Genomic DNA, 22,696 nt, shown 5'->3' with positions numbered 1-22,696 from the left:
TAGACTGATAGACATCAAAGTCGGGACACCCGACTATATCTTTTTTACTTGTTTCATTTTAAATATGTTTAATGAAAAACAATGCACTTCCTTTTAAAATAAATATTTGGATATAAAAAAATTGGCACTTACATTTGTTGGCTACCGTAATGTCATTTTAAAATAAATTTTAAGCTGTGAATCACTGTATATTGTTTAGAGTAAAAATCAACTAAAAAGGAAAATAAACTGTAAAATTTGAATTTTGTTTTAATAGCTTTAACGTAAGACTAACAAGATAGAACGCTACAGTCGAGCAAGCACGACAATAAAATTAAAAAAAATTATTTAAAAAAAGTTAATTAATTAAATTTATTAATTAAATTAAGTATAAATATTCAACATATGCATATAATAAATTTACATCAGAATCGTGTCTATGCGTGTTTATGCAGCACAAAGTTGAACCAAAGCACTATGGTTTTTTTGCCCGTTTTTTTGGCAAAGCACTATGGTTTTTTTGCCCGTTTTTTTGGCAGAATCTCGAAATATTAAGGTATTTACCCCAAATTTAGTTTGTACGTATATTTTGGTACCTCAAGACGACATACCAAGTTTGGGCCACTATTTCATATAGCTGCCATATAACCGATATGGCCGACTTTCACTAACTTCAGTATTTTTAACTGTATCGAACCAGAAACTGGCCTATATTTTGCTCCCATGCAATATATGTATTTTAGTTCACAAAATATAAATAATACTGTCCACATTTCAAAAGCTACATAAACAACTTTGCAACTTTGCACACGTAATTTATATAGAATCATCTATATTTGTTTTAAATTTCAATCAAATCGGTAAATTTTTAGAAAAGTTATTAGCGAAAACATTTCACTCTACACAAGCACAGCATCAAGCTACCTCATCTTCTTCTTCTTGCTTCCGCTGTGGGCGTATATAACTCAGTGCTTGAAGTTTGTCTGGATACAGGGTACTTCACTGTCGGGATTGCTCGACTGTAGCGTTTTCTATCACGGCTCAAAATCGCCATCAACATCAACAATCATGTTAAAAGCAAAACAATTTGTGTTTTTTTTTTTCAATGGCTTACAGTTTGATTACAACTTGGCATGTGTTTTTTAATATAATTTGAGAAGGATTTTACTTTTACCGATATTAACATAGTATTGTATTCATCTAAGATGCATACGTTAATTTGCTGTAATATATTCTGCTTAAATGCGTATTCTGAGTCTTTGTTGCTGTTACAAATGCCAACAATTTCTGCATGCCCACACAGTAGTTTTGCTGCAACAAACGCAATTTTACAGAAAACGTGCTAATTGGGACGAAGTTCTTTAGTAATTCCATAATAAACATATATTAGTTAGTATTTCCACATTTACAACTTTTTGCAACTCTTTACCATTCAAAAGTATTGTATAAGAAAAAAACACCAGCTCGTCCTTTCTCGGGCTTAGGAGAATCTGGATACCAAGTTTGGTTATTCTAGCTTTTATACTTTCTGAGATCCTTGCGTTCATACAGACAGACAGGCTGACAGACAGACAATACAGATCAAGAATACATATACTTTTGGGGGTCTGCTACGCCTCCTTCTGTGAGTTCCATATACACTCGCACAAAACTAATATACCCTTTTACCCTTTGGGTATAGGGTATAAAAACGGAAAACAATGCTATTGTGCCCCCTGAATTTCGCGAACATAAATAATTTTTTTCTTGCAACACTTTTTGGGAATACATAGATCTAGATTCTGATACGGTTTTAAAATAGACAGGAAGGTAATATAAAATATAAACATATCGATTTGTAACATTACATTATTGTACAATATTGTATTGTACAATACATTATTTGTACATATTGTTGCGTACATACCTTTAACAAATGGCAAGGCAAAATAATCCGTATTATTTTTCATTATTTATGAGATTGTTCTTAAATTTGGCTGAAGACATTGCAAATCAGGATATCATTTCATCTGTGTGTTCGGTAATTTGTTTTGCATTAGACAAGCTTGTGGTGGTGAGCAAAAAAAATCCTTAAGCATATTAAAAGAAAAAATTAGTATCTAGGCAACATTTGCATGAACAATATTTATGGCTTGGAAACGGCTTCGTTGTTGTGTTAGTTTTTTAAAAAAAAGCCTGTCACTTGGCAGAAAGCTGGTATTATTGTTCAAGGTTTGAACGCTAAATAAAACGGCTTTGGAAACTCTGGTAGTTTCATACTTTAAGAGGATTGGGCAATTTCTGTGCACAATTATTTTTAAAACACCAAAAATCTTTTGTGCAATTAAACATATACACAAATTTTTTAAATATAACGAGTCAAAGTCAGATTCGATGCATCGAATCAATAGCATCGATTGTACGCGTCGACATCGGAATATTTAATACATCGGATCGTTAGATATATCGAAGCCAAAAATCGATATATTATTATATTGCACATCCCTACAATAGTGCAGAGTGCACAGCTTCAGAAAATGATGGACGCACCTTTTCAAACTGTTAATAGTCAACGCGCTTAATGGCAGCCACGAGATGATACCGTGGATGCGGGAGAAGTTTAATGAGAAGAGGGCCAAGTGGGCAGCACGTTACAAGCGTCCTCTCCCAGGCCAACCAAATGAGGGCAGTAGCGTAAGTGATGCTGACAGTGCCAGCATTAGTATGGGCAGTCGCCAGTCGTCCAGGCTGGCAGTGCACACAACGGAAACAGAAACTCAGACGGATGGTGTTGGAATAGACGGATGCATTTTGGGAACACCGTTATCATCGCCGGCTTTGCAACGCCGCCCCTTAATCGAGACGCCCACTCACGTTCCCACAAGGCCACTTTACACGAAGCAGGCCAATGAGTAAGTTGCCAGACATAAAATGATTATAGGCTTAAATTATAGACCAGAGATTTTAACTTTTTACTCCACATATACACATGCTCACAACTTATCGAAATTTTCCGTTGGGTTACGCATATTCCAAAACGAACTATGCAAAAATTGCGCAGTTTGTTTCTCAGGTAGGTGTTGTAATTGGAACTATACTTAATGAGGTTGGTCATGTACATCTAATTCAGAAAAAATGCCGCACGCCTTGCCTCCGCCCCGTCGACAGGCGCAGATGTCGAGACGCTCAAACCCGGCGAGTCCATCACGGTGCGAGTAATCTGCCCGAGCTCGAGGGTTCTTATCTTTAGGACGGATGTCAATAAGCGGCTGAGTGATCTAAAGAGCGAGGTCATCTTGGAGTTGAGTGACGATCCCGAATCTATACAGTTGTTTGCACCTGACGTGCGTCACTTAAACCCGCGCTATCGTCTTTTCCGTGCCGAGTACTTTGGCAGCGAGCTGAATGAGAGTGATACTTTGGCGCAGCTGCAGGTGCTTAATAACGAGACTTTCATTTTGGCACCGCGCCGAAATACGCTCACCCAAACGGCAGCGAGAACGCGCGAAGTGCCCGGACCGAATGAAGCTCTTTTGGAGTCTGCAACGCGGTATGTGCCTAACAACACCAGCTTGTTGCCCGTGATTGACATCAACGAGATCTTTCAGCAGTCGAATGTGAGTCAATCAACAATAGTTGTAAGAGTTTGTTATGCTTCACTTCATTTGAACCACTTGCGCTGGTCGGGTGGTATAAACGAACTAGTTTGTAACACCACATCCGATATGACAATACAAATAAAACGCAGCATTAGAGGCATTGGAATTTAATTAGGTTATGATAAAGGTGATTTGTTTGAAATAGTTTCTAACGATATACCAGATCAAAAATTATAAGAGTACTATTTTACAAATTTTACAAAAATTTCAAAATATTAACTGTGAGAGATCTACATTAATTAATGCTCTTTGAACTACTTAGACTTTAAAGCTTAACTTATTACTTTTACAGATCCAATATGATGTGCGCAAAGTGCTTATCTCACTAGCTCAGGCGTCTGCAGCCATTCTGGGTGCTGGACCGTTTGCGCCGCGTCTGATAGCAATGCTAAAGCAGAGACTGATTAACAGACGAAACCATCACGCTGACACGCTGCAATGCCTCGTGGATATGGGATTCAAGCGTGAACTGGCCGAATATGCTCTGAAAGCGAACAATGGAATATATTCGACCACGCTCGAGTGGCTGATCCAAAACCAGAACGAGGATGCTTCGAAGGAGCCGCCGGCCATGAGTATGCAACAGAGTTCGTCCTCCATATCTCCGTCAACCATTGTCACCAATAATGTAAATAGCTAAACACGATTAAGGCGATAGTCTAATTTTCTTGCTCTTTTCAGGAAACAATTGAAAATACCGCTGCCTTAATGGAAATTGTGCGCATATACAGCCATCGCGAGGTACCGCCTAGCGAAGAAATAGTTGAGTCATTAACGGAAATGGGCTTTGAAGAGTCGACAGTAATTGCGGCATTGAAGAAAACGGGAAATAACAAAGCTTCTGCTTGCGAGTGGCTTTGCGACAATCGCTCTGGAAGCGTGACTGAGCTTCGCGAGGGTCTTTCGCCTGACTCTCCTATTTTGAAGGTTATTCTTGAAATGCCTCAAGTACAGATGACGCTAAACAATCCAAAAACATTTTTGGGTGAGTCGCTAAATGCATAGTTTATTTTGTACTTACATATGATTTATTCAATATATAAAATGTCCATGTAAAATGTTTAGGTAGTTTCTTAAAGCTGCTTTGAATTTCATCCAATGGGCTGAAACAATTTTCCATACTAATTTTATAGCATCCCCATAACTGCTGGAAAATACTGTATAAATTATTGAAAACCGTAGTTTATAAATATCAAGAAGGAAATGCTGAGTAAGCGAGCGGGCCCAACTCTTAATTATCCTCCCACAAACCACAAAAAAAAAACCAAAGGTATTAAAAATAGGAAAGAAATACAAAATAGTAAATTCAAATTAGTTAATTAAATTAGAGTCTATGCGTGTTTATTCGTGCCAATGTGCGTGTATGTGTGCAGTAGAGAGTTGAGCCAATGCAGCAATAAAAACAAGCAGAGCTCGGGCAGTGGTGCATATATGGCTATTACTCCATTTTCAATTCACCTATCACAATAAAACTTGACATAAGGACACATAATAACTAACCTGATGAAATTGCCAAATTTGAAAATTCAAACCTTATACAGTGAAACCTCTCTTGGGCGGACACCCACCGTCGGCCAACTTTTGTCCGGCCAAGGGGAGTGTCCGCTTAAGAGGTTACTAACACATTTTTATAGCCTGTACCCAAAGGGTAAAAGCCTATATTTATTTTCGCGAATGTATGTAACACACAGAACCAAACTTGGCATTCAGGTTCCCCTAAGCCCTAAGCAGATCGAGTTTGTGTTTTTTTTCTGATACACCCCCCTACTCCCCCCGCAATTCGTGTTTTTCATAACTCCCGTATTTTTGGAATTTTGAACTCAAATTTGGCATATACATCCAGTTTGTGGTTATTTGTTCGTATGCTTAGTGTCATCATGATAGTTTAATTATGAAAAAAGTTATTGCCATAAATAAAATCGCTGCCCATGCTCTGCTTGCATCGCTGCCCGCAGCTGTTGCTGTCGTTGCTGCTTTGGTTCAACTTTGTGCTGCATACATACACGCATATTAACACGCAGAGACACGTTTCTGATGTAAATATATGCTGTTGAAACTGTACATGAACATGTCTCCACTATCGTATATATGTATTGAATAATTTGTGTTTAATTTATTTAAATAATTGAATTAATATAATTTTAAAATTCATATAATTTTTTTTTTTTCGTTTTGGTGGGAGGTACTGGGTATTTAAGAGTTGAGCTCGCTCGACTTTAGCATTGCTTTCTTGTTTAATTTTTTTTCGTGTTTTTCGTTTAAGGCGATTAAAAAAGTTAAGATTAAATAGACTTTGTTTAATATAATAAAATAATGCAAAAATTGCATTCAAAAAGTAATCTATAATTCATTACTTAATTCATATTTACTGATGTTTAAAAAATTCGGATATTCTTGATTGACATGCGTTTTTAAGTTTGTTTTCTAAGATTCGACTCTGCAAATTGGTTTTTGAGGTGTTCAAATGCTTTATAGTCATCTTTTACAAATTTCTTCAAATTTAATCGCGATTAATGCTGTTTGGTCAGAGCTTATTTTGAGAGAGTCATTACCAATATCTTCAGATTCTGATTCAAATTCAATGTCACTTTCAGCCATTGTTGTCTATTGCAAGAAATTCTTCGCAACTAGAAGCGTTTTCAAATGTTTTGAACAATTAAAAAATGGAGCGAAAATACGATAGTGGCAAGTTGTTTTGCACAGAAGTCAAGGCTGATTTTAAGAAATGTATAGCTTCTAAAACGTCAATTATTTTTTCGGGCGCGCCAATGTCAATGTTAGACAGCACTTGTTTAACAAGAAGACGAGTCGATTTAGCCCTGTCTGTCTGTCTTTCCGTCCGTCCGTCTGTCCGTCCGTATGATCACCTAGATCTCAGAGACTATAAGAGCTAGAGACACCAAATTTTGCACAAAGATGCCTTATGTGTGTACGCTATACGAGTTTGTTTTATTTTTTTGATTTTCCCCCCACTTCCCCCCTATGGGGGTTTTCCCGATTTTCCATTCGTATAATCGCCTATATCTCGGAGACTATAAGACCTAGGAACACCAAATTTTAGTCCCAGATGCCTTGTGTGAATACGCAGAAAATGTATATTTTGAAATTTCCCTCCCTCCCCCCTCTCCCATGCAATAGCGATTTTCTCTAACTCCCGTAAACTTGGCAAATACCTTTAGTTAGTTATTATGTGTCCGTACGCCAAGTTTTACCATGATAGACCGATTTAACAAGAAGTTATAGCCATAAATATATTTGCTGCTCAAGCGCTGCCTGCGGCTGTTGTTGATGTTGCTGTTTGGTTGACTGCTAACATGTTTACACAGACACGAATAGATGCGCATAGGCATACATACACTCACACAGACGCAATTGCTAAGTAAATGTGCAATTATACACCATTTACGTGAGTTCGAATACCGAGAAAGGTAAAATGGATCATTAAAATTTTTTTTAATTTTCTTAAATTTTTTTTTTCTATAATTATTGTAAACATATGTACAGAGTATTTCAAAGTCGGGACACCCGACTTTAGCTTTTTTACTTGTTTTAAAAAGCACTAGATTATACATACCTCAGTAAAATTGATATTTGTGCCAACTTTGTTTTTGATATTACTGATATTTTAATAGAGATATATATGTTTAGTGTATATAAAAATTTTGTCCCTTATGCTTTGTGATGTTTTGCCATACATTTGTTTTTATCAGCTCTTAATCTCTAGTACCGTTACAATTAAGAAGAATACCAGGTCATGAGTTTCATAGAAAATCCTTTTACATTTTAAATGTGAGACATATGTATATATTATCTCCAGAAATAAATTGAATTATCAAGCAGATTTATTGGAGGGTTCTTAAAAGTCGTATCGTTGTGTTTTGGCGAAATTAAAAATAATAATAACTTAAAATGCCCATCGAAAACGAGTTAAACACAGAAAATGAAATAGAAATCAGAACTATGGCTGATTGTAACATTAAAGTCGGTGTTATTGTTAAAGCACTAATCAAGCATCGGAATACGGTCTCAAACTTTTTAAAATTTCCGAAAAAATATATGGCTGTTCCCATAGTTGGTGACCGTACTAAAAGGCATATTCGAGCTTTGGTAACCACCAAAATGATGAGTTGCGCCCAAGTCAGGGCAGAATTAAAGATTCCAATAACTGGGCTACAGTTGCAACAAATTTGCAAAAAAGAAATGGGTCTCCAATATGACGCCAAGGTGCATAAACATAAAAGTATTGGCGCGACCATAGCGATCCCGACCGATTTGAAACATGCAACCATGGTGGAGGTTCACTCATGATATGGGCGGCTTTTAGCTCCTTTGGAATGTTACGAATATGGTTTATAGCAGGTCGGCCGAATGCGCAAAATGTACATAATCGTCCTTCAAAATTTGGTTAATCCATGTCCTGACGGTTGCAATTGGTCAAATAACAATAGGGAAACACTATATCCTACTAAAATCATAAGTAAATTGTATTCAAAATGTAAATAATATTTACAATTTGAATTTCCTTTCATTTGCACAAATATCAACTTTCTATGAAAAATGTGTTCACCTTAACTTATTGTTGATCAAATAATCAAAAATTAAATATATTTATGGTTTCTTAATTATTAATATCTATGACCTATATAAAACAAGAAAGGAATGCTAAAGTCGAGCAGGCTCAACTCTTAAATACCCTGTACCACCCCACAAAAAAGTAATTAAATTAATAAATTAATTAAATTAAATTAATTAACTTAATTAATTTAATTAATTAACTAAATTAAATATAAAATATTCTATGCATGCATACATATACATTTACATCAGAATCGTGCCTTATGCGTGTTTGTGTACTTGTACATATGTATGTATGTGTGCATTGGGCCTGGTTATATGGCTATAACTTTCTTTCCGATCATTCTATCATAATGAAACTATACGGATATATATATATAATCACTAACCTAATGTGACTACCAAATTTTAGTTCAAAATTCCAAGAATTACGGGAGTTATAGAAAATCGTTAATAGGGGGGGAGTGGGGGGGTGGATCAGAAAAAATGAACAAACTCGTCCTTTCTCGGTCTCAGGAGAATCTGTATACCAAGTTTGGTTATTCTAGCTCTTATACTTTCGGAGATCCTTGCGTTCATACAGACAGACAGACGGACATGGCTATATCGACTCGGCTTGTCATGCTGATCAAGAATATATATACTTTGTGGGGTCTACCAAGCCTCCTTCTGTGTGTTCCATGTGCACTCGCACAAAACTAATATACCCTTGTACCCTTTGGGTACAGGGTATAAAAACAATAGTAACAAGTAAAAAAGTTAAAGTCGGGTGTCCCGACTTTGAAATACTCTGTACATATGTGTAGAATAATTATGCGTGTATGTGTGTGTTTGTGTGTGTCTGTGTATGTCTCGTGTAACTGAGCAAAGCATTAACAGCAGCAGCTGCGGGCACTGCTTGGTCTTATGCACATATATGGCTATAACTTCCTGTTAAAGCGGCCTATCATTATGAAACTTGGCATTTGGACTAATAACTAACTGGAGGTATTTGCCAAGTTTGATTTCGAAATTCCAAGAAATAGGGAGTTATGGATTGCGTGGGAGAGGGGGGAGGGAGGGACATTCCAAAATACACATTTTCTGCGTATTCTCATAAGGCATCTGGTGTCCGTAGGTCTTATAGTCTCTTAGATATAGGCGATTATACGAATAGAAAATCGGGAAAACCCCCATAGGGGGGAAGTGGGGGGGGAAATCAAAAAAATAAAACAAACTTGCACAGCGTACACACATAAGGCATCTTTGTGCAAAATTTGGAGTCTCTAGCTCTTATAGTCTCTGAGATCCAGGTGTTCATACGGACAGACAGACAGGGCTAGATCGACTCGTCCCGTCATGCTGATCAACAATATATATACTTTGTGGGGTCTGCCACGCCTCCTTCTGCCTGTTACATTTTCAGCTCCCGCAAACCTAATATACTCTTGTACATTAAATACCCCCAGTTATGTGTCCGTGTGCCAAGTTCCATCATGATAGGTCAATTCTGAAGAAAGTTATAGCCATAAATAAAATTGCTGCTCATGCGCTGCCCGCAGCTGTTGTTGTTGTTGCTGCTTTGGTTCAACTTTGTGTTGCATACATACACGCATATAAACACGCATAGGTACGTGATGTAAATATATGCTGTTAAAACTGAACATAAACATGTATTCTAATTTAATTTAATTAATTAATTAATTATTTTTTTTAATTTAATTTTTTTTTAATTTTTCTATTTTACTGTCGGGCTTGCTCGACTGTAGCGTTCTCTCTTGTTTTTTTTTAATTCTCTTACTTTTTTAATTTCTATAATTATTCTAAACATATGTACAGAGTATTTCAAAGTCGGGACACCCGACGTTAGCTTTTTTACTTGTTTCTTCTAAGTTTAACACTTTTCGTTGGGACATGATTCACAACTAAATTTATTTTCATCAAAATTTGGCATAATTATCTTCTTGTTCCTTGACTAGACGCCGATTCGTCAGATTTTGTGTCTATAACTAGTATTTTTACAGTTTGGCACATAGGCATGCATTTGAAACGTCTGATACCAAAAGCTACGCGTCCGGCTAAGAGAGGTTTTCTTTCAAATTTGATGTGTATGTGCATGTTAGCATCCGTTAACATGAGGTTCGCGTCCAGCCAAGAGAGGCTTTAGTTCGAATTTCTCGAAAAATGGGCTCCGCGTCCGATCAATAGAGTATCCGCACAGGAGAGTTGAACTTGCTCTAAAACCACCAAAACGAATGTTCTAGAAAAAGTGTCCGTCTAATAGAGGTGTCCGCTTAAAAGAGGTGTCCGTTAAGGGAGTTTTCACTGTAACACGATCACGATTGACCTACAAGATTTCAAATTGCTTAAATAAACTATTGAGAATATTTGAACTCTACTATGTACATATGTATGTTACTTTTATTAGAAAGTAATTATTAAAATTTGATTATCACATACTATATAAGCTAAATATCGCTTTATTAATATTACTTACAAAGATGGCTTGTTTATTTTGATTTCAGCTTTCCTGGCCATCCTGGAGAACGAGCAGGCCATACGTGTCTGGCGGGGAGACAATGACACAACCTCGGTCATAACACATATCCTACAAAAGTACCACGAGGAGAAACACGTGCTGGGCATCAATCAATTTTATGTGAATCGCTGGTAATCGACGTGCTAGCAAATTAGGAAGAGCGCTTGAAAGTGTTTTTTATTGAGATTAAGCAAATTCAATTATATTTATATACATGTGTATACATGTGTACGCACATATGATAGATAAGCACGCAGCGCATAGCCCTGCACTTTAGCCTCAAATATGTAAAGAAAAGTGAACTAAATGAATATTTTTGTAGCCAAACCAAAGATGCATACGCTTGCCTAAAGATATGGCTGCACAAAAATTGCTTACTGATAAAGTACTAAATTTTTATATAATACATAGCTTTTATTATATATAAAATACTATATTTCTAGTCAGAAAATATTCATCCAAAGCTTTTAAATAATTACAGCTGCCAACAATTTGGGTGGTAGAATTAGTCTAAAACCATATATTTCGTTTATGAAGAAGCCAATAATCATACAACGGCATATTTAGCCTGAAAGATTTCACATCGCTTCTTGAATTTTAAGTTTCTTCTCTTCCTTTATCTACACCCTAGTCTTGCTAATCTCGCACAAAAGCACCCCATTGAATAACAGGCCTACATACAAGGTGTGTTCCAAAGTAAACAGGACTTTAAAAAAAATTAAAACAAGAAATGTTTTTTTTTGGCAAAATCAATTTATTTTATTCAAAATAGTCTCCTGCTTCAATACAGCTTTTTGCACGATCCAAAAGCATGTCGAACGAGTGTTTTAGCTCGTTGGCCGGTATGGCCGCCAGTATGCTGGTGCAAGCCTTTTGAATGGCCTCTACGTCTGCATAACGCTTTCCTTTCATGGGCAAATGCATTTTCCGAAAAGGTAGAAGTCGCACCGTGCCATATCAGGTGAACACTGCGAGTGGTTAATGGTTAAAATATGATTTTTGGTCAAATAATCGGTCACAAGCGTCGATCGATGAGAGCAATTTTTGGTCGTCAGTCAATTTGTGCGGAACAAACCATGCACACACCTTTTGTAAGCCCAAATGTTCGGTCCAAATGCGATAAATCGATGTTTTGGAGATGTTCAATTCCATTTCCATCAATTTCAATGATGATTTCAGCTGATTTTTGCTGAATTCACGCACAGTTTCGATGGAATTTTCGGTGATCACCAATTTTGATTGGCCCACATGCTGATCGTCATTTACGTCCTCACGACCACTTTGAAAACGTTGAAACCACTCGTGCACTCTGCTACGGGATAGGCAATCATCGCCATAAACTTGTTCCATCAATTGAAACGTTTCGGTAAAAGTTTTACCAGTCTTAAAACAAATTTAATGTTGGCTCTTTGTTCGAAGCTCATTTTCGCACCGATAACACAAACATACTGACACTTAAAACGCAATAACTTCACTTCCAATCGATGAAATGTCATGAAATTCTCACTGGACAATCGATAAAGATAGCAGATTCTAACGCACCAGACATATAGATAGCGACATATAGATAGCGCCACCAGGGGGCGCTAGATTCAAAAAGTCCTGTTTACTTTGGAAAGCACCTTGTATTTTCAACATGAAGTGATTTCTGATTTCATTTGTCTTTAAGTTGTGGGACTGCAGGCAGAAAGTAAAAGCAACAACTGAGTCTAAAGTATTACTTAGGATATACTTGTAAGATACATATTTTTAATGTATTTACATGCATATGTTAACTTTATTTTTATTGTGTTTTAGCAATAAGAAAATAAAATAGTTTTTTAAAAAAAGATTATATTTTCCTTGGTCAAATAGTATGTAAATAGTATGTAAATTCATTTGACTGATTAAAGGACTAAGTGATTTGTGATTGGCAATGAACTTAGACCAATCGGTAGCGCTATTAAGTTGAAGTTCGAGAAATAAAAAATTCGACAAACGTCGCACAGTGGGCCTTCGGACCTTTTTCGTTGCAAAAATCATATCTCCTGAACGGATAAAGTAGTTTTAGTCAAATAAATGTTATTTGAAAGATATCGACCGAAAATAGCAAACATATAATGGGCGCGGGTTTACAATATTCCAAAGTATCCCTCTTCAATAGTATTATAATATTTGGAATAACTCTTATCACCCGTGGCTATTGAGTGCTTATAGATATTCTGCTTATAGAAGATCCATTACAGCCGAATCGCTGCACAACAATTTTGGCAATATATACCGTATCTATATATATAAAACAGTTTGCCCTGACTGACTGACTGACTGATTGGTGATCAACGCACAGCCCAAACGGTAAAAGCTAAGAAGCTGAAATTTGGACTCAAGTATCCTTTCATAGTGTTGGCTGGCGATAAGAAGGGATTTTGGAAAATTCGAGCTCCAAAGGGGGGAAATCGAGCTCCAAAGTTTGTATGAAAAATCTACAATTTACATCTGATTTACTTCAAACTTAGTTTGTATACTCCCAAAAGAATTCCAAAAAATGCATACTTGGTTTTTTGAAATTGTTCTTGGGGCCTGAAATATGGGAGTTTCCTGTAAAAAAAATGTTGGGGCACAAAAGGAAACCGCGTCAACAGCCCACAGCCCAAACGGTAAAAGCTAGGAAGCTGAAATTTGGGCTCAAGTATCCTATCATAGTGTAGGTGCGCACTAAGAAGGGATTTTTGAAAATTCGAGCTCCAATGGGGGGAAACCTAGCTCCAAAGTTTGTTTGAAAAATTCCATTTTTCAGCCAATGAACTTTAAATTTGATTTTTATAATCTATAAAAGAATACAAACAAAACTGCATACTCGGATTTTCGAAATTTGTGCTGGACTTGAATTATTGGGGTTTTAATATTTATTCATCTTTTCAAATGAAAAGTTTGTGTTATAACTTTTTTCCGAGCGATTTCAAATTTGGGGACTGTAATCTACGTAGTTGGGGACAACTAAGTATACATACACACACACACACACACATACAAGCAGCTGTTCATGTAGTTGCGTGCAAACGATTGAAATAGCCAAAGCAAAATGTGAGACACTAATGTGTGAATGTACACACATACATATGTACACATCTATACACATGTACACATCTATGTATGTATGTATGTTCTTTCGTCTTGCACTGACAGAGCAAGAAATGCTAATTATTTAAAAACTATTTAACATTTTTAAAAGTAATTTTTTCTTTGTTTAGTACATTTGGCATTAGGGTTTTCATTAGTAACTTTATGCAGCAACAACAAATTACGCAAATATCAAATAGTTGGGGACATCATATACACACACTCCCACACAGAACACGCAACAGTTCGTGTCTATGTATGATAAAGTAAAGAGAAACATGCATGCATATGTACATACATATGCCTGTGTACGTACATATATAGCATGTATGTATGTATACGTTGGACAATCGAGCACGTTGTTTGATTGCAAGGGCGTAGGCAGCTTTTACCAAAGGGGGGCCCAAAAAACTAAAATTTTGATTAAATAATGCACGATGCATTTAAAAAATAACTTATGCATATGATCAATGTAAAAACTTCAACAAATCGAACTCAGATCCATTTTAAGGCGAAATAGTGCGTCATAAAAATGAACGTGTGGTCGACCTTATATGGAAAAATTTTTTCTAGGGGAGGGGGGGGGGGGGGGGGGTGAAACGGACCCCCCTGCCCGCCCCTGCCTTCACCCTTGTTTGATTGTAATAAATAATGTTCTATGGTTTTAAGTCAAATTTTTAAAACGAAAAACAACAACAACTGCAAGCCTTTGGCTCGCGCTTCTTTTTTCGTTTTGATCATTTACGCCTATTAAGCAGAAACCGAAAGCGGACCTACGCATATTCCGCTTCGCGTTGCGGGCAGATGTACATATGTACATACATATGTATGTTTGTATATGATTTGTTCTAATTGATCTCAATAAATTATAAGATGTTATTATTTAAATTTTCTGTTAATTGCATTCTAAATTCGATGGCATTATTGATTGTATCGACGGATTCAACTATCGATAGTTTTGATGCTCTAGCACATAGAGCATCTGACACATGCCCATCTCTAGCATCTCAGCTGATCGCATATTTATAGCGACTTACCGTTTTACTGTTAGCTAACAACGCTACAAATGTATTCTGAACAAATCTAAGAGTCATTTACCGTTAAGCCTATTTTGTGAGTGTATTCATGCGATTTACATTCACAACAATCATATTTGGAATTGAAGACACAAATTAGTGTTGAATTAAAAAATTTAATACTTACTTATATATGTATGTATGTATGTATGTATATAGGCGGATAACGCCTGCATGAAAAATTTAAATGTATGTACATAGGGTTGCCGAACGTTCCAATTTTGGCGGGACGTCCCGATTTATAAATCAAAATTATCAATGTCCCGCGTCGGACTTTTCGGGGATAACTTGACCATACATAGTACTTATTGCACTATATTTGCTTTTTGGAAAATGAACTCTTTAAAAAACTTTAGAGAGCAACGAAAGAAGAATATCATATAGTAAATAAACTTATAATTATAAGCACATTTTACTTAGCCCCGCAAAGACGGGTAAGACCTGCTAGTGTAAATATATACCAATTAAAACCACTTTTGGCTATTCAAATTCACTATTTGTTTATAAATTAATGGATCAAAGAACACGTAATTCAGGATATGATCGAATATGGGGCAAATCTGCAATTAGTCTGGAATTAATTATACTCTGTACATGAAATGTGCACACATATATTAGGTGCGCGAGCTGAAAAATGTAACAGGCAGAACGAGGCGTGGCAGACCCCACAAAGTATATATATTCTTGATCAGAATGACAAGACGAGTCGATCTAACCCTGTCTGTCCGTTCGTATGAACACCTGGATCTCAGAGACTATAAGAGCTAGAAACACCAAATTTTGCACAAAGATGTGAAAATGTGTATTTTGGAATTTGCCTCCCTCTCCCACGCAAATCGGGATTTTCTCTAACTCCCGTAATTTCTGGAATTTCGAACCCAAATTTTGCAAATACCTCCAGTTAGTGATTATATTAGGTTTGCGCGAGCTGAAAAATGTAAGAGGCCGAACGAGGCGTGGCAGACCCCACAAAGTATATATATTCTTGATCAGCGTGACGAGACGAGTCGATCTAGCCCTGTCTGTCTGTCCGTCTGCCTGCCTGTCTGTCTGTCCGTATGAACACCTGGATCTAAGAGACTATAAGAGGTAGAGACACAAAATTTTGCACAAAGATGCCTTATGTGTGTACGCTGTGCAAGTTTGTTTTAATTTTTTGATTCTGATTTTTTTCATTTATATAATTCTTCTAAACATAGACAGATTATTTCAAAGTCGAGATACCCGACTATAGCATCCCTACTTGTTTTTTTTTATTTCCATCATGTTTAAAAACACCGTAAAAATAGGTAGTTCGAAAAAAAACTATTTCTAGATAACTACAAATGCAAAAGACATAGTTTTTATAAAATAATGCATACAATTAATACATCTAGCAATACAAATCAAAACAACAATGATTCGTCTCATAATTTAGCAAATACAATACCAGAAGGATGCAGTATTTGCATAAAATTGGGTAGATCGTTGCGGACTAAAAAAAAGGGGTAAACTTTGAGGGCACATATCTCCTAAACTATAATTTCGATTTTATTGAAAGATTTTTGTAATGTGTAAAAAATGTACTATTAGATACGTTTAACCATAATCCCCAAGCTGTTTCGGCCTGACAAATGTATGTAACAGACATAAAGAAGAACCTCCGACCATATTATATACTTGTATGTATATGGTATAATTATATACACTGTGTTCAATGAAATAGTAGTGCCGCACCTCACCACTCTCTTTTCACAACTCTTTTCAAGACACTTCCAGTCATCCAAATTGAACAAGCGATATCTTTTTAGAAAGGCTGAAATGTAGGCAGTTAAAATCAGAGAACTTCCCGTTACGTTTAAACGTCTTCTTCTTGTTTTTCATGATTATACCCTGTACTAGAGTTGGGCACGGGCCGTGTTTTTTGTCGTGGCACTTCGTGCCACGCGTGGGCCCGCGTGTTCGTGTTGTAAATTCCGATTTCGTGCGTGGCCGTGCGTGTTCGTGTTGAGCCAAAAAGGCACGACAAAACACGCACGAGGAAACACGAAAGAACACTAAAATCAGAAAACGAAGCACCCAATAGTCAACACGACTTTTCTGAATTTTCGGACACTAATATTTCAAAAAAAAAATTAAATTGGACAGGTCAAGAATGGATATTGAAATAGATGACTATATAAGTAGTGTAGTTGATCCAAGAATTTGTGTGCTAACATTCTGGAAAAAAACAACAAAATGTAAAATGCTACGGCAATTATCAAGGCATATACTCAATATCCCTGTCAGCTCTGCAACAAGCGAACGAGTTTTTTCCACTTCGGCATCTTAGCTCAAATATTGATAAGATAATCTTTCTGAATAAAAATGTGTAATGTTTATATATATATATATATATTTTTTTAAATTTTTATATTTAATATATAAAAAGTTCGTGTTGGGCCGTGTTGGGCCGTGTTAAGAAAAATTTTCGTCGTGCGTGCGCGTGCGTGTTTCTAAAAGTTAATTTCGTGGCCGTGTCGTGTCGGGCCGAAAATAGCCGGCCCGTGCCCATCTCTACCCTGTACCCGTAGGGTAAAATGTGTATATTAGGTTTGTGCAAAGTATGTAACATGCAGAAGGAAGTATCTCCGACCCCATAAAGTATATATAACATTTTAAGCAAACTTGGTACGTCGACGCTCCTAGCCTATACGAGTTTATTTTATTTTTTTGATATTTCACCCCCACCTCTCAAACTTCGTCAATACTGTCAACATTTCGAAAGTTACATATCTCAAGCTTTGCACAGGTAATTTATATACAACTAGCAGGTATTGCCCGTCTTAACCCGGCTCAATATGTTTCCAATTGTATTTATTTTGTGTGTGCATAACCTACCCATATGTTTTCACCTTAAAGGTTACCAGTAGGAAGGCATTTAAGGTATTTAAATGAACATTTTCTGTTCTTGACAAAAAATTGTTCAGTAGTCCGTTACATTTTTGTTCTTGACAAACTATTTCGTTAAACGAACATGACCACTATAACTAATATTTTTATAGCCTGTACCCAAAGGGTGAAAGGCTATACTAGTTTTGTGCACATGTATGTAACACACAGAAGGAGGCGTGGCAGACCCCACAAAGTATAAATATTCTTGATCAGGATGAGAAGACGAGTCAATATAGCCATGTCCGTCTGACCGTCTGTCCGTCTGTCTGTATGAGCGCAAGGATCTCAGTAAGTACAAGAGCTAGGTTAACCAAAATTGGTATCAAGGTTCCTAGGCAGAACGAGTTTGTTTATTTTTTCTGATACACCCCCCCACTCCCCCGCAATTCGTATTTTTTCTTATAACTTCCGTAATTCTTGGAATTTTAAAATCAATTTTGGTAGTTACATCCAGTTAGTACTAATGTGTCATGATAGGTCAATTCTGAAGAAAGTTATAGCCATAAGTAAAATCGCAGCTCATGCGCTGCCTGCAGCTGTTGTTGTTGTTGCTGCTTTGGTTTAACTTTGTGCTGCATACATACACGCATATAAACACGCATAGGTACGTGATGTAAATGTATGCTGTTTAAACTGAACATAAACATGTATTCTAATTTAATTAATTATTTTAATTAATTAATTCATTCATTTTTTTTAATAATTTAATTTTTTTTTTAATTTTTCCTTTTTGTGGAGAGTACAGGCTATTTTACTGTCGGACTTGCTCGACTGTAGCGTTCTCTCTTGTTTAAAGCTCGTTTTCCCCCCGTTGGAGCTAAAATTTTCCAAAAGCCTTTCTTAGTGTGCTCCTACACTATGATGGATACTATGAAACGATACTTGAGTCCAAATTTAAATTCACATTTGAGTCTTTTCGTGTCATATTGAGTCAATACGGCCACGCACAAATATGAAACACGGCACTCGTGTCAATGCCGTGCAGCGATGAGCCACGATCAAAAAGCACTGGCACCGATACCATCAAAATATCGAAGTTTGAATGCAATAAGCAGAATATTTAAATAATGAAATCGAATTATTTATTGAGATCAATAAGAACAAATCATATACATACATATGTACATACATCTGCCCGCAATGCGAAGCAGAATATGCGTAGCTCCGTTATTCGGTTTCTGCTTTACTATCGCTTACGCAGTCGTTGCCTAGCGACGGTAACTGTAACATTTTGGCGTTTTGTCTTTGCAATTAACATTAAATGGTCAAAACGAAAGAAGAAGAGCGAGTCAATGACTTGCAGTTGTTGTTGTTTTTAGAGCATTATTTTTTTTACAATCAAACAACTGTGTTCGATTGCCCAATGTATACATTAATACGAATGTACATACATGCTATATTCATACACAGGCATACATACATATGTACATATGTTTCTCTTTACTTTTTCAACCGTACGTAGAGAACCGCACACATAGACACGAACTGTTGCTTGTTGTGTGTGAGTGTGTGTATGTGATGTCCCCAACTATTTGATATTTGTTGTTGCTGCATAAAGTTATTAATGAAAACACTAATGCCAAATGCACTAAACAAAGAAAAAATTACTTTTTAAAATGTTATATTATATAATTTTCAATTAATTAACATTTCTTGCTCTGTCAGTGCAAGACGAATGTACATACATACATACACTGGTCGGCACAATTATTTTGACGAGAAGAAAATCATACATTTTTGTCAATAACTGGTTATTGGTTTAAGATATCAAAGGAAACTTTTTTTCTCAATTCCATATTGGTATTACAAACTTAAAAATAATTCAAAGGATATATTTTTATAAGAACTTTTAAAATTATAAATCAAGGTAATTTTCATGGGTTGGCATAAGTATTTTGACAATGGATATTAACAAAAAAAACAAAGCTTAATACTAAACAAAACATAAGAAATTGATGGTAGATTAATAAAATGTATACTCGCCTTTGGCTTCGATAACTTTTTGAAGACGTCTTGGAACTGAGTCCACTAAATTTTGAAGGACCTCTATTTATGTATTTATATATTTTTTTGTCCTTGAAACTGTGGGAGCCTTACAAAAATCTTTGTTTTTGATGAATTATATTCAAAGGAGCTTTCATCTGTCCATAGAACACTTCTTCAAAACTCTTTTGGCTTATGCAGATGCTCCTTTGCAAAAGCCAATCTTTTGAGCTTGTTCACCTTTGATATGTAAGGTATGTCCTTCGCTTTGTATGTCTTAAAATCTTCTTCTTTTAGGCGTCGCCGAACAGTACGCTCACTGATTGGAGTCTTGGTCGACTTATTCCATTGATCTGCAGCAGCTTGCGGCTTTAAATGAATATTTTTTTTAAATTCCCGCAATAGGACTCGATCTTCAATGGGTGTTGTTTTGCGGTTAGCACCTGATCTAGGCAAGTTTTTGACGTCATTGTGGGTCTTATATTTGTTAATTTGATAGTGGACTGTTTGCCGCGACAAATTATATTCATTTGCAATGTCTTTTGGTGCTACGCCGGCATTAAACTTCGCCACTATTGAGGCTCTAACAACATAACTTAATTCTGTCTTTTTTACCATTGTATCGATTACTTTTGAATCAAATTTTAATGAAAATAATGTAAAAAGGTCAACAAAAATTGTTACACCAAAGTTATTTTAGTATCACTTGATAAAACGTACGCGAAAACGGCGACAAAGATTTGGTCAAAATACTTATGCCGTGCCTGAATCCGCAGTCAACTCACATTGTCATTTGTAGAAAGAAGGTGTGAAGAGTAATAGACAAAATATTTTGCCTACATATTGTTGTTGCTATGAACTCTATATCCTGTATGAAAATTGTACCGTTATTCCTTGAAACTAAAAGCAACCAGCACCGATAGTCGTGAGTACAGTTCGTCAAAATAATTGTGCCGACCAGTGTATGTAGATACATATGTACATACATAGATGTGCACATACATATGTATCTATGGACATTCACACATTAGTGTCTCACATTTTGCTTTGGCTATTTCAATCGTTTGCACGCAACTACACGAACAGCTGTTTGTATGTGTGTGTATGTATACTTAGTTGTCCCCAACTGTTTGATATTTTGTATTGTTTGTTCTGCCTGCTTTTGTAAAATGCATATTTTGAAAATCCTTGAATGCAAAGTTGTAGATTTAGTTACGTAGATTACATTATCCAAATTTTAAATCGATCGGACTAAATTTATAACACAAACTTTTCATTTGAAATAGTGAATAAATATTAAAACCCCAATAATTCAAGCTCCAACACAAAATCCTTCTTATTGCGCATCTACACCATGATAGGATACTTGAGCCCAAATTTCAGCATCCTAGCTTTTACCGTTTGGGCTGTGGGCTGTTGACGCGGTTTCCTTTTGTGCCCCAAGAAAACCCCAATAACTCAAGCTCCAACAAAAAATTTAAAAAACCGAGTATGCAGTTTTGTTTGTATTCTTTAATTGATTTTAGAAACTAAGTTTTAAGTCGATCGGTTGAAAAATGCGGATTTTTCAAACAAACTTTGGAGCTACTTTTCCCCCCTTTGGAGCTCGAATTTTCCAAAACCCCTTCTTAGTGCTCATCTACACCATGATAGGATACTTGAGCCCAAAAGCATCCTAGCTTTTACCGTGTGGGCTGTGGGCTGTTGACGCGGTTTGCTTTTGTGCCCCAACATTTTTTTTACAGGAAAACTCCCATATTTTAGGCCCCAAAAAAAATATCAAAAAACCAAGTATACAGTTTTTCTTGGAATTGTTCTGAGAGTATACAAACTAAGTTTAAAGTTAATCAAAACTGTAGATTTTTCATACAAACGTTGGAGCCTGTTTTTCCCCCTTTGGAGCTCGAGTTTTCCAAAATCCCTTCTTAGTGGGGACCTAGACTATGAAAGGATACTTGAGTCCAAATTTCAGCTTCCTAGCCTTTACCGTTTGGGCTGTGCGTTGATCACCAATCAGTCAGTCAGTCAGTCAGGACAAACTGTTTTATATACATATATAGATTATCTACTTCTGTTTCAAATTTCATCCTAGCCGGTAAATTTTTATACCCTGTACCCGTAGGGTAAAAAGGGTATATTAGGTTTGTGCAAAGTATGTAACATGCAGAAGGAAGCATCTCCGACCCCATAAAGTATATATATTCTGAATCAGCATGACGAGAGAAATCGATCTAGACATGTCCGTCCGTCCGTCTGTCCGTCTGTCCGTCCGTCTGGATGAACGCGAGGATCTCAGAAACTATAAAAGCTAGAATAACCAAAGTTGGCATCCAGATTCTCCTAGGTCCGAGAAAGGACGAGTTTATTTTTTTTTTTTTAATTTTCCCCCCCCTCCCCCGCTACAGAATTTCGTCAATAGCGTCCACATTTCAAATGCTACCTAAACCAAACTTTGCACACATAATTTATATATAATTGTCTACTGTTGTTCAATTTTATTCAATTCGGTCAATTCTAAGAAAAGTTATTAGCGAAACAAATTCTCGCCAGTACAACCTCCCCAAACTGCAGCAACAAGTTCGCTCTTCTTCTTCCTCTTTTTGCTGCTGCTTTGGGCGCATATAACTCAGTGACGGAAGTTTACCTGGGTACAGGGTATTACACTGTCGGGCTTGCTCGACTGTAGCGTTCTCTCTTGTTAGAATAATTATTAGCGAAAACAACTTCACTCCAGTACTGCGCCCACAGCATCAAGTACGCTCTTCTTCTTTTTGCTTCTTCTAGAGGCACATACATACACTGGTCGGCACAATTATTTTGACGAACTGTACTCACGACTATCGGTGCTGGTTGCTTTTAGTTTCAAGGAATAACGGTACAATTTTCATACGGGATATTGAGTTCATAGCAACAAC

General features: G+C 36.4%; 1 protein-coding gene across 1 annotated transcript; it reads left to right on the top strand.

Annotated features, from left to right (window-relative positions):
- Positions 1–2,498: 2,498 nt before the first annotated feature.
- LOC115628710 (ubiquitin-associated domain-containing protein 1) lies at positions 2,499–11,163 on the top strand. The gene is made up of 6 exons (XM_030524907.1): positions 2,499–2,870; positions 3,020–3,031; positions 3,089–3,575; positions 3,910–4,245; positions 4,299–4,602; positions 10,697–11,163. Exons 1-6 carry the CDS (start codon positions 2,554–2,556, stop codon positions 10,843–10,845), a joined length of 1,605 nt encoding a protein of 534 aa, XP_030380767.1. The 5' UTR covers positions 2,499–2,553; the 3' UTR covers positions 10,846–11,163.
- The last annotated feature ends 11,533 nt before the right edge of the window (positions 11,164–22,696 follow it).

This window comes from Scaptodrosophila lebanonensis, unplaced genomic scaffold, assembly GCF_003285725.1.
Source record: "Scaptodrosophila lebanonensis strain 11010-0011.00,11010-0021.00 unplaced genomic scaffold, SlebRS2 tig00000001-arrow-pilon, whole genome shotgun sequence".
NCBI classification, from domain to species: domain Eukaryota; kingdom Metazoa; phylum Arthropoda; class Insecta; order Diptera; family Drosophilidae; genus Scaptodrosophila; species Scaptodrosophila lebanonensis.
The sequence above is the reverse complement of the archived record's forward strand: the minus strand, read 5'-3'. Positions and strand labels throughout refer to the sequence as shown.

What these genes read in the sequence shown, in the direction of transcription:
- LOC115628710 (XM_030524907.1), top strand. Translation starts at nt 2,554, where the DNA reads ATGATACCGTGGATGCGGGAGAAGTTTAATGAGAAGAGGGCCAAGTGG. An exon ending in AGATCTTTCAGCAGTCGAAT is followed by an intron (nt 3,576 to 3,909) that starts GTGAGTCAATCA and finishes TTACTTTTACAG; the next exon opens with ATCCAATATGATGTGCGCAA. An exon ending in CAACCATTGTCACCAATAAT is followed by an intron (nt 4,246 to 4,298) that starts GTAAATAGCTAA and finishes TGCTCTTTTCAG; the next exon opens with GAAACAATTGAAAATACCGC.